The 13,844-nt window shown below is 32.9% G+C and overlaps 2 protein-coding genes across 3 annotated transcripts in view; one reads left to right on the top strand and one right to left on the bottom strand.

Moving 5' to 3' along the window:
- Jhbp2 (Juvenile hormone binding protein 2) overlaps window positions 1-13,844 on the bottom strand; it is a 178,563-nt gene that overhangs the window by 124,190 nt on the left and 40,529 nt on the right. The window lies entirely within an intron of this gene.
- Window positions 1,817-13,432, top strand: LOC113392765 (MFS-type transporter SLC18B1-like). 2 transcript variants are annotated; one of them, XM_026629330.2, is made up of 10 exons: window positions 1,817-2,109; window positions 4,755-4,924; window positions 5,832-5,979; window positions 7,904-8,090; window positions 9,534-9,649; window positions 9,972-10,165; window positions 10,907-11,002; window positions 11,694-11,862; window positions 12,212-12,363; window positions 12,786-13,432. In XM_026629330.2, the coding sequence occupies exons 1-10, from the start codon at window positions 1,999-2,001 to the stop codon at window positions 12,955-12,957; spliced, it is 1,515 nt and encodes a 504-aa protein (XP_026485115.2). In that variant the 5' UTR covers window positions 1,817-1,998; the 3' UTR covers window positions 12,958-13,432. The 2 variants fall into 2 exon arrangements, with proteins under 2 accessions (XP_026485115.2, XP_026485114.2); XM_026629329.2 differs by having other exon boundaries at window positions 12,771-13,432.

Genomic DNA, 13,844 nt, shown 5'->3' with positions numbered 1-13,844 from the left:
TTTTTTATGCTTAAAATATTATGATCGCGTTTGAACTCAGAGGTTTACTTCTATTCGAATCCGTGATCTATGGGCTATCAGTATCAATTATAAAAAAGTACATTATAACAGTAGGATTTTTTTTATAACTTAACTTTTTAAAAAAAGAAATAGACTATGGATGGAGGAAAAGACATACCAATATTTAAAAAAAAAATCAACTGCTTAAGGCTGAATATCTTGTATATAATTAACATAAATTTCTAAATTAGATAAACGCATCCTGCTAAAGGGGATAAGCTGTTAATATTTAGCTACATAGTCATAAAAATGTAGTCAGTAGTCATACTAAAGTTTTAAAATGCTACGGATACTTTACGCTTTTATAAATTATAATGTAAAGCCTTTTGATACTAATCACGATCAAAAATATAAGGCTGGTGCTCATGTAAAGATATTATACCGCTTAATTACAAAGAAAATAAAGACATACGACAAATCAAAAGAGACTAAAGACAGAGAATCAAAAGGTAAACGATAAAATTCGATTTTAAATGAAGATGGACTTTGCTTCGATTGATGGTTGCGCGTAACCGTTGATGATTTCGAAAGGAATTAATGTTATATTTACAGTGATAATGTAACTTACCCGAAGTCCTTCCTCCATAGCGTCAAGGCTTTCGTCCGGAAGATCAGATAGATTCGCTTGCACAATTTTGACTTCCTCGAGCAGCGTTTCAATATCGTTAGATAAGTCATCCTGAGAACACACCTCTATATTAGCCACACTTAGTGCACTTCTGTCTACTGAGTAAGGTGAAAATAGATTTTGAAATAAACTATTTCGATTTTTAAGCACTATATCAATATTTTAATTTTTTAATTTAGCTAGAATGAATACAATACAGTATTGTTGTGTTCGGTTTGAATGGTGAGTCTGTGTAACTACAGGCTCAACGGCTATGACATTTTATCAAGGTTGGTGGCGCTTTGGCTCTGTAAGAAATCGTTAATATTTCTTACAGCGCTATTATCTAAGGGCGGTTGTGGCCACTTACCATCAGGGATCCCATTTGGTCGTCCGCCTAAAAAAATGTTAAATGCTTAAAATAATGAACACTAATAAATTAATAATTACTACCTCATGTATCACTCCGTTAGTCATCTTACAGCTCAACCGATTCCAAAAACCAGGTAGCGTTATAGGTTAATTTCATATACAAAATATAATGTCTTCGTGAATTCATTCGCGATAAGCATAATTAAACCAGTGGGTATTCATAATAGTGGCCAGCTACTTAAAATACATTTAAATAATATTCTCGTTTATCTATGTACGATTTTGCCAATATAATCTTTGATCTTTCAATGTTAAACAACTTATAAATATATATGTATATCAGTCATAAATCCTCATCATGTTTTGTTTCTTAACGCATTCTTAATATCATGAAGGTTCGATGAAATTTGAGATCTAGGATCACTAATTAATACAATGAATATAATCGAATACGTACTTGTTTGTTTAAGAATCGTGGTTCAAATCGATATCGATGACATCAAATAATACGAATATCCATATTTTATAGCAATTTTTTACAACATAAAGCCAATAAAAAATCTTAAATTAATATTGTTGTATCTTCACCCTACTATACTTATCCTGATACATACTAATAGTTTCTTATTTTTATTTTATTATACATTGCTGTTTCGGCATTGGTGCATGTAGTTACATGGGGCTTTTTTTATATAATACGTCAATGTACTTTAAATAAAGTTTATGTATAAAGTACAACTTATTTACTGTTATTTAAACGATATAACGTTTTCGATGTTCCCGTGGCAGTTATAAGCCGGCCTTCAAGAAATAATGACGCTTAAAGATTCATAACTATCGAAGTGACACCTACAAGTCCCTTAGCTTATAATTCAACAAGCGAACTAAGTGACAGTTTAATTAAGTTATGAAAATAATATAATAATCGTACCGATTTCTCCCAGACTAGTGATTTCAAAATGCGCTTCGAATTTACGAGAAGACAGTGGTTGACGGTGGTGGTGATATCAATCGCTGATTTTTGTAATGCAATTTGTGTTGCCCTTCAAGCGCCGTTTTTTCCACATGAGGTTCGTATAAAATTATAAAAATATTCATACGTTCGATTTTTAAAATTGACTTTTTTTTTCAACTAAAATTACACCTGCCGATATTATTTATTAGTATACTTTATCAAATGAGTTTTAAAAAACCGGGTACGTAATTTATACAATACATATTTATAAAGCACCGATTATGAAGCAAATCTATAATAAATTTAACAAAATTTCAATTAAACTGTTTCTCCAATATTATCGATTTAGAAATAAATTATGAAACAAAGCTTTGAAAAAAAAATATCCGTTCACGCAAGAACAATAAGCATACAGAAGTATATGTGTTTTAAATAAGGGGTTCAAAGTATTAGGGTTCAAACTTTGAAAAAGTATTTATAGAGACCGATGAATGAAGAAACAATTGGGAAGCTATAACTGACAATTCACTGGTAGATACGAGATTAGTGACAATCAATGTGGGTGAAGACGGAACTGCTCGAATCCTAAATCCTTATAAAGATGTAATGTATTTAGCTGTGATGAGTGAGAGGACGATACGAGACGACGGGGACACCTGACGAATTTGTCCGAGTGTAGGGATCGTAATGTACAGGTCTAGAACTATCCAAGAATAATTTTAGAAGAAGTGATTGAAAATGGCTTCACAGTAAAGTGAAAAAAGTTAAATTCAAAACCAGTTATATTTTATTTTGTGTGTCGCACGATATTTTTACACTTTGCCAACGGTATTAAGTAGTTAATTGCAGTAAAAACATGGAAACCTGAATATTGGTTGATGACCTCGAAAAGGCGTATGACCGGCTGTTGGTCCTGAAAGAGAACCGGCAGATATTCTAGCTTAGTATGGAACTAAGTCGAACAATACTAGCCCATCCAGTAAACAAGCTCGGTCAACGACTGGAAACACAGACAAGTTCAATATGTCGATAAGTCTATATATATCTATAGCAAATATATAATTTTTATAATGTTTAAACATTTTTATTACAATTCATAATTTTCATTTGAGAATTATAAAATTGATTTGATGATATTGTTAATTGTGAGAGTATATGTTTAAATTAATAACTGTATAAGGAATAAGAAGAGATGAATATAATATTAAAATGAATTTAGATATTTCTTTGAGAGAGACACAAAAAATCGAATTGACTCTAAGAAGATTGTTCTTGCAAATAGTAACAATGGATGACTGACTTTAAATAAATAAGGCATTAGGGAACGCGAGTGGTAAATAATAAATGAATCTATTTACACTGGTTTCGGTTTAAAAACTATGTTCCATTTTCAAGCAATCCGTTTATGAGATTTCGAAAATCCAACTGAATGTAATAAAAGTCTTCTTTACTGGAATATGTTAGGCAAACAATACACGTTAAAATAATCAGCAGTATGATTGCGCGTTCGTACAAATAATTTTTAACCTCGAGTCTTGATATCTTAATATAATTTATTTCATGGTTCAATTAAACCAATATCTTTCCTTAATTGATTTAACACAAAGTTGCCAACGTAAAAGACTGCAGATCCCGAGGCCCTAGTACTCAAATCCCTAAACGGGCTAATAAAGTTATGGGATGATAAATAGTGAAATATTAAAATAAAATGTTTAATTCGAACACTATTTTGTTAATCATATTTATAATACTTTAATTTAAATCCAAAACTGGACAAAGGTAGAAAATTATGAAGTCTAGTTAATTCTTGTTTTATTCTAGTGGTCGTAAACGTTCTGTGTTCTACCTTACATATAGTCGGCTGCTGAGAATGTAATAGATAACCCCTCTCTGTAGGTTATCGAGACCTCACAATACAATTACGAGACGCCCGTAATTTTACTCGCAGTATCTAGGGCCCAGTAAACTTAAATGACTTTACACTTGTTTTTGCTGTGATTTATTGATAAATAAACGGGACGTTATTTTTAATTACTATGATAACTATTTTTATATAATTTTAATATATAAAATAAAATAATGTGTAACTTACCTATTTTACGTCAGTGCCTGCGTGGTATAGTTGTTCGAAGTATAAACTAATTTTGCTTACTAATAAATTATTTTAATTTATTTGAATGATTATGTTATGAATATCTAAATTCATAGTCGAATTAAAGGATGAAAATATTTACAAATATCAGATCACGTGATCACTGACAAATATCCGGAATAACGCATTGTTAAAAATGTATAAACTTCTAAATAAATTAATATCAATAAAACATTAGATAATTAAGTTACAATAACAGATTCCCTAACGTTGATTTTCTTCACCTCTTTCTATAAATTAATTATAAACAAATATTAAGCACATGATAACTCAGTAGTGCTTGACCATGTTTGCGTGTGCTCTTTGGTGAGCGTTCAGACCACAGGACGTTCTCGGTTGTCAGGCCTGCCAGAATAAGAAACTGCTCTAAAGTAGTCAGCAAAAACACGATAGGCTGACTTAAGCATTTTTTAACGATTAATCAAATGTAATCTTCATTTTTACTTTGAGTACAAGAATATTTTAATTATTTAGACCTCGAAATTGACGATAACATTTGTGATTTATTCAGGACGTCTTATTTTTCTTCAAATTCTTTTCGACAAATATTTTGGCGTTTTGATTTGCTATGTGTCTATGCAAGTAACTTATTTGTAAACATTTTGCAGGCTGAGTTGAAAGGCTGCTCAGCGACGGAGTATGGACTCGTATTTGGTGTGTTCGAGCTGGTGGTATTCATGATTAGTCCATTCTATGGAGCTCATCTCAACAGACTTGGACCGAAGTTGGTGTTTAACGCGGGGATATTGACAACTTCATCATGTGCAATACTATTTGGGTAATGTTTTATCTTTATTACTATTGTTAACTCCAATTGCCAAAGAGTATCTATCATTAGTAAGATTGGACCTCGTTGCCGAAATAGGTAAAGAAGACATGGAATGGTTATTGTAACGTCTTCTGTATTTTACCTTGCAAACTAACGGATTTACTATTATTGTCGTCTATGGAATGATCAGTTAAATAATGCTGTGTCTCCCTCTTTCGAATGTGAAACGACAGTGATAGAAACACAGAAAGTGTTTAAGTTGACACCAACTGAATAATTTTTATAAGTATGGCCGTAAACGTGTAGGTACCTATAATGCTACTATATACGATCTCTGCTTTTTTTTCGCTCTGTTATAATAGTGTCATAGTATAGCAATGTGTATGTAAGAAATAAGCAATTGGTCTTAGGTTTGAACAAGCATGGAAAGGGAAATATTAACATTTTCTAATACTTGTAAAGGCCAAAGTCGAAAATAGTTTATTTTATTTTTGGTACAAATCGCTACTTACAAACAAACCATCAATAAACAGCTTTTATAATGTATATATTTGAAGAAGTTTCAAGTGGCGTTCAAATTGAATAATAAAAATAACTTAACTTTTTTTAAGAAAAATTTTATTACAATTGATTAAATTAGTAAATAAATTTAACTGTTTAATGATAATCAGCTGTGTTTTGTACGGTTACCGCTTATTACAAACAAAACTTATTAAATCGCTTTTGATAACTTGTCATTTATAAATAACTTAATACTACTTAACTTAAAAAATATTTACATTCAGAGCTCAAATCATTCATAAGTAGCCTTTATATACTTATATATAATATACTTACAATACCATATTACTACAGAGATAAAATGTCCAAAATACTGGGAGCTAATTAAATACGATATTTTATAATAAATCCACAGGTTTTTAGATAAAGTCGAGGGTCACATACCATTTGTGACACTGGCATTCACGATACGTATCATAGAGGCTATGGGAAACGCTGCCTTTTTGACTGCTTCGTTCGCCATCATTGCAAAAGAATTTCCTAACAACGTCGCTACAATGTTTGTGAGTTAAATTTATAAACTATGACATTTGAAATTAATATAACATTTTTTTTATTTATCTGCATCGTCTTTATAAATAGAAATATTTGTAAATTTATTCTCTATGCATTCTAAAATCATTTATCCGATTGTGAACACTTGTTATGCAAAAGCTCTCAAACGTGACCCAAAAAAAAACTAGAATATTTCTCTGCGTGTGTTTCATTCAATGTGAACGTATTATGTATACCCCTATTCTACTGGAGCAAAGCTGGGACTCATAAGTATATTTTCAAAAGTACCTATATAACAATATCAATTATCGCTGTATTAGAACTGTATTCTAATAATATAAATATTATAATTGCTATTAATTACTAAGTACATCTTGTTTTGTTACATTGTTAGCATCCAAGGGTCAAACTTTCACAATTAACCCTTTTCTATCTCTGTGTGACCTCTTTGATTGCAAATATTTAGTTTCGGTGGTGATATTATGAAGTTTATTAAATTTTTATCCGTCATATTATCAAACATTCATTCGTTTAACGTGATAAAAATTGACCTTGTAATATAACCTTACCAATATCTTAACCAAGCGTAAATGCTAGCTTAATTTCATAATTTTAAGATTAGCTTTTTATTGTAGCTACCTCAACGTACCTGTGTGAAAGATTGCTGCTCCCTGAGTCCCTTTTTTTTTGTTTATTTGTTTAACGAGGAGGAAATGCATTTACGCATGCCGCCCGGTCGAGGGACCGGGACGGGTATGTGGGACTCAACCGGGGCCTAATGCCCCGGGCCAGGGCACGCTGATGCTAATGCCCTGTCCTACCCACTAAAACCATCCTCGGGTTTCCACCGTGCCGCGCGTCCGCCACTAGAGGCCCTGCGTCAACGAAGCTGACGCCCTGCGGCGTATAAGATGGTAGGCTCCGCCGCTGACCGCCGGTGTAAAACACCTGGGAGGCTCGAATAGCGAGCCCTCTCACTCCCTCCTAGCCAACGAGGCCACTCACATAGTCCGCCCTGACGCCGAACAGGGACGTACCAGGAGCGGCCCCGCGGCATCCCTCCCGCCAGTCTTAGCCGTAGCCGACGAGCAAGCTCAAGCCGGCCCCGTTGCCCAGGGTACACCACGAGGAGGTGACTGACATGTACCCCTCCCCTAGTCCCCTAGTTTAAAGCATGAAAAATTAAATGATGCATAAAAAATAATTAAATTAAACAAAACGAATGTGTGTAAGTGATAAAATGATCTTTTCAATGTCTTTAGACACTACACTTAGCATTTTTATTTCGATTCTCTGTACATGTAATTTTTTTTGAGTAAGTTGAATTAATCGTTGACGAAAAGGATCACTGAGTTCGCGGCTTCTAAAATAAAAATAAAAACTCACGTTTTGTCAGCCTAGATCTATTGCCCTAGGGCTACACTACACCACGCGGTCTATAGGGAAATACGCTCCTGATTGTACCCAACATAACATTTATTATGTTGGGTACAATCAGGATGGTATGTATCCGTATCCATTGAACATTATAGTTGAATGAAAGGCATAGAATGTATACATACATACATATAAGTAAATGTGATATTTGTTTGTCAAAATAATTTTGCAATTTGATAATGCGACTTAAAAAGCTTTTGATTGATATATGTATGTAATCTTACCGACCTTACTGCGCAATTTTACCCTCGTGTACCTGTAAGACCTCGCATTTCCCATTTTTTAATTTTTCTTTTATAAACCAAAAAATATGGTACCAAAGTTTTGATTAAGCATAACGTTAAGTAATGGTTTTAGAATGCATAGAGAATGAATATACATATATTTCCATTTATAAAGACGAAAAAAGGTATCTAAGGCACGACTGGAAGAGTTGTTCAATGAATCATCGCTTTCCCTCAAACATACTTTTATTTTGTCATTTTATATTTACAGGCATCTTTAGAGACGTTTTTCGGTCTGGGTCTGATCGTGGGGCCCATGCTGGGTGGAGCTCTGTACAGCTGGGGTGGCTACTCACTACCTTTCGCTGTCTTGGGCTTTGCTCTATTCTGCACCGCTATACTTTGTTACGTGACTTTACCAAAAACTTCTGATGATGAAGACATTAAGCCTACTGGACGTAAGTTACAAGTTATTTTAATGGACCATTATATATGATTATGTAATGTCACTTGGTGGTAGGGCTTTGTGCAAGCCCATCCGGATAGGAACCACCCCATCAGATATTCTACCACCAAACAGCAATACTTAGTATTTATGTGTACCAGTTTGAAGATTGAGTGAGCTAGTAACTACAGGCGCAATCGGCATAACATCTTAGCTCTAAGGTTGGTGGCACATTGGTTGTGTAAGGAACATTTCATATTTCTTACAGTGCCAATGTCATTGGGTGGGGATGTCCACTTACCAACAAATGACCCATTTGCCCGAGAAACCTGAGAAAACATCTACCAATAAAATTCTATGCAACTTTTAATGATAGACGGGCTACACGGGCTATGATTAATCATCAATAAAAATAAATAGGGACAAGAGAGGCACAAAAGGCTTCAATTAACTAGTGGCATGCCAGCTACTGGTGATTAATATCTCAAAGTTTTACTAAATTTTGATGATGAATTTTAATTATAACTTTTTAACAATTTCGAAACAAATTTATATATGAAACAACATTATTATACAATTTAAATGTTAAATAAACTATTCATTTGTTATGATATTATGTTCATTTATCGCTAAATGAGACCATTATCATTTAGATATAATTAACTGCGTCACATATTAGACTTTACACTTGAGATCAACTAAGAGGCAATGATCACAATTAACTCCAAATGTTAATTAGTTATTTAGTAATATTTTTACGGGTATTTGAATACTTACTCTTATTTCTCTAAATCGCGCAATATTACATCGCCTTTTAGTTATATAAATATAAATGAACGGGTTCCTTATCCTTTCCGTAAATATTAAAATATATTAAAAATTAAAAAAAACAAAAATATGTATGTTTGTCCTCCAATATTAATATTCTACGTAGACCCTTATTCTGCCAGCGCAAAGAAGGGTGTAGGGTAGCTAAATAATTAAGGTTTCTCTAATATTGTTTAATGCAATTAGACAATTTGACTCAGACTACGACAACACCCCAAAATGGTTTTTTATATCAGACTCATCTAGTGCACTCTAATCTAAAATGTTATCTGCTTATTTTTATAAGGCAATATCTTAGCATAGATATATTTTTGTTAAAAACTTGAAGGCGCTGAATCTAGGAAGCCATAAATTATTTGAAAAAAAATTAAAACAATTTTTTTTTCTTATATTTAATTTATCAAATTGTCTTGTACGTCCTAGATGTCTTTTCATTACTTGAATTGATGAGCCTCCTTTACAATTACACGTAATCATATATAATTGTAATATAACAATAATGATTTTACGAAAAAAAGTTAAAATAGTATCCCCAGTTCCAGCTTTAAAAGACTAGGATACGTTTGCTTATAGTAATTTTAAATTGAATAAATATAAGTGCGGTTTTACAAATTCTGTCAATTAACAGCAACAATGATGTCATTGCTGAAAATCCCCGGAGTGCTGTTAGCTGCAATTAGTATCATATCAACGAGTATGAGCATAGGATTCCTCCAGGCGACTTTGGAACCACATCTACGCCAGGTCAGTAGTTATCGCGTATATTATATAATACATAGGAATCGGTATCGATAACCACTTCTTAAGAAAATTTACTCTTCTCGTTGATCTTCTACGTTTAAATATATATAAATATAAACATATTACATAATATCTTCTACAACTATGAAATTCCTTCATAATTATACTAGTAAAAGTTTAATTCAGCTCGTTTTTCTGCTGATTTATATTTTTATTATTGCACTAGATCTCTAATCTATAAACGTATCCGGCATAGAACCTATTCAGGTTATATTGCTCTGTTGAATTTTGTTCGTAACAATTTGTAACTTAACTTTTTTTTCAGTTCAAATTCTCTCCAGTGATATTAGGTTTGATCTTCATAATTAACGGTGGTATTTACGCATTGTCTGCCCCAACATGGGGCTGGATGTGCGACCACCCTTCTATCAAACCTAAATATGTAACAGCACTTGGCCATTTATTCGTCACGGCAGCTTTCTTACTCGTGGGACCGGTGCCGTTTATTGATATGCCAACGTAAGTAATAAAATATAAATATGGACGTTTTTGAATAAGTTTTAATAAATATTAGGTGTATTTCCAACATTCCAAATGGTAAAACGAAAATTACAGTGGCGTATCGGCTAATTTTAGGTAGACCTTCAATTTTATGAATATGCGAGAATACAAGACATTTATCTTACTGAAAATACAGGGGTTGAAAAAAATACAGGCGCCACGCATCGGTAAGCGCCTCCCCAATTATCATGGGTGCCGTGCCCCAGAAGTTCCCTAAAAATCATATTTTTAGATCGCCATAACGCTGCTTCCCCGGGCGCATGTTGTGCTTTAAACTGCTAGTTTTTCCTGTGTGTATATTAAGCGATATATTGATTGATTCAGAACATATTATAATCTATACATAGGCATTCAAGAGTTTCAGTGACGATTTAATCAAAAGTGTTGAAATATTATTTAGTTTGTGTACATACAAAAAGTTATACTCATTATGTACTGGTTTCTTGGAAACGAAACGAACTAACTGACGATTCTTAATTTTTTGTCAATATTGTCAGTTTGGTTAATTTATTTTTAATAAACGGTCCTTAAAAATTATCCGGTAATACATATATTATACACTTTTAAGGATTAAGTTTTGTTTAATCATCGATCATTACATCTGAGGCTTATAATAGTATTTCTGCGATGTATCGCCTTATCGATTTACAATAATAGCACGTTATTATAAATATTTAAGCCCCGTGTACCGTTTTCAAGGATACTTTGGGTTACAATCGCTGGTCTGGTTCTTCACGGTTTGGGTATTGGCAGCCTTCTCGTGTCTTCATTTTCCGATGCCCTTGGTACTGCAATGTGAGTAAAAATACACTAGCCCCCTTCTTTCTTTCAACATATGGCTTATTTTAATAGATGTCTATTTATTTTTATCTTTGTTTTATTTTATATATAACATTAGTCTAATTGTATGTGGGTATGTTTAAGAAATTTTTGCGACAATAATAGTAAGTTCAATGGTTCAAAGATTACATTATGTTACGCAACGTGTTAATTTTTAATAAGAGTGAGTCAACATATGAGTGAAAAGTGAAAACTGAGCCCTACAGTGTGCCAGCTGTAATTATACAATTTTTAACATTACATCGCTGAAAATTCCCGTATTAAAATGAGCAACCTCACAAGCTACGCCAATATTGAAATATTGTGACACCAATTTTCTCCTTTTTTAAATAAATACCATAATAGAATCAATATTACCGCGCTCAATATGAGCTCTTCATCGGACATTGTAATCCAACCGTTCAGGGACCGTCCTAAGATTCATGAAATGGTCGTGTCTCGAACATATTTTAAGAGCTGAGACATCCCAGTGGCTAGCATACGAGTATCCTAATCGAGGAATGCTGGTTCGAACAGGTCAAGCACCACTGAATTTAAATGGGCTTAATTTGTGTTGTGTTGGAGGAAAAGTCAGAAATATTTTCTCAAAGTGTGAGCAACGGAACATTTACTGGCTGATAATTTAATTTTACTTTTATACTTCTAGTTCTAGCGGATTACCCAACTCAATAGAAACATACGGTCTGGTGTCTGGAATGTGGACCTCCACTTTCGCTTTGGGTGCCTTCATTGGACCCACTGTCTCTGGTCTGCTCTTCGATTCTATCGGATTCCGGAGTTCGACGTCGTTTATTGTCATTCTTCATTTGTGCGTTGTAAGTATTCTTGTTAACTGTCACCTGAAATAAAAACAAAATTATACATGTCCGTCTCGATATGTAAAGTATTATGACTCATATTTCTCAACATATTTCGATGATCTCTATTATATTATATCCGTATATATGATTACATCTTAGTATCATTTTTTAATACTATTAACACACACAATAATATCATAAATTTTATAAGCCTTGTTCTTAACATGTAGCGTTATTCTTTCACCAGTAATCTTAAGATACCTTAATCAATTTATTCAAAGCTCCCTTATAACTTAACTTAATGATTCTATAAATAAAACGGTACAAAATATATTCAAACTTTTTATTTAACATGAACAATTAGATGGGAGTGGTTCTTCTATTCCTGTGTACGTGCGACCGTTACAAGATGGAAGTGTCGGTGTCTGCTGGTGACCTCATGCAATTGGACGGCACGTTAGATGAAAGCGTCCTGATTGGAGACAAATTTATTACACCCGCTACTAGAACTAAAAGGTATTTAATTAACTAATAAACTTTATTAAAATATATATTAACTCTGTAATACTTCCAAAAATATAATTTTATTAGTAACTAGCTATAGTTTTATGTTAACTGTACTAACGCTAATCTACACGAGTACAAAAATTATATATTTTATATACAACAATTTAATTATTTATTGGTTACATTAATATTTATTTACATTAGATTTAATTATAATAGTATCCTGAGAAGTTTAAGCACCGAATTTAAAATATTTCATACAACAGCTGTAAATTTATCTTCATTTATTTTCTTTAATTTTATTTTTTTTATTTAATTTATTAATAATAACAGACTAATGAATGCACTTACCTACTCTGATCAAACTAAAAAACTTTACTAAACCATAACTAGCATATAAAATAACCAATTTTTAGATTGTCTTATTCCAGCCGTCGCTACGGTATAAGCGTGGAGCAGTCCCGCCCGCCGGCCATGAACAGCCTCATCGCTTGCTCCAGCTTCAAGAATAGACGCAGTCCGTGGAGCCAGCGCACACCGAGATATCGGCCCTCCTACGGCAGCCTGGACCATCGCTTCCGAGCATCCCTCTCCGTTACATAAATTCGCCGATTCCAATACACTTATCAGGATATTTCTTAAAGTCGGGATTATAAGCAATTTGTATCCTAGTCATTATTACCAAAGACCATACGTCCGATTTGCGAAACAACTATCTGCTCTAGCTACCAAACTATTTATTAAAATGTAACAAAAAAATAATAAATCGGCTATATCCGCCGAGGGGTTCTAGTAACGTTTTGAACATACCTTACTAAGAGTATAATCATCAGGCTAAACACAGTAATACTTTTTATCAAATATAATTATTGTTTATTATATATTTATAATTTATTTAATCATATACTTCCATCATAAACATTATTATTGTTATTATTTTAATTGATGTCTGTTTATACACCTTAAGTAGCAACGCATAGGGAATTTGTTTCATATAAGTAATGAAATAATATGTTTTGTTAACAATTACAGTAATTGATGTAAATAATACAATATAAATAAATAAATATTGTAAGTTTTGATGTTTGATTTATTTCATCAGTTAAGCCGTTTTCACAGATGGTGTTTAGGTTATTGGTTGTATATGTTTATTCTTAATTTATGTAGTTTTATGGATTGGGTAGGCACACTGGCAAATGGACCATTTGATGATAGGTGGTCTCCATCGCGCAATGCACCACCAATCTTGGAAACTAATGTGTTATATTAATTATGCCTGTACTTACACTGGCTGACTAAACATTCAAACCGTAACACAAACTCACCGGAATATATAACTGGGTGGTGGAGTATATAAGGCGAGGTTGCAAAAAGCCCTACCTCCAAGTAATAATATCGAATAAATGATCGATACATTTAAAGAACGGAAGGCTGAGTTTCTTAACCTCCAAGTATTATATCGAACAAATGTATATTATATAATAAATTAT

The sequence above is a fragment of the Vanessa tameamea genome, chromosome 5 (assembly GCF_037043105.1).
Source record: "Vanessa tameamea isolate UH-Manoa-2023 chromosome 5, ilVanTame1 primary haplotype, whole genome shotgun sequence".
Taxonomy (NCBI): domain Eukaryota; kingdom Metazoa; phylum Arthropoda; class Insecta; order Lepidoptera; family Nymphalidae; genus Vanessa; species Vanessa tameamea.
Note: the sequence above shows the minus strand (reverse complement) of the source record. Positions and strands in the feature narration are given on the sequence as shown.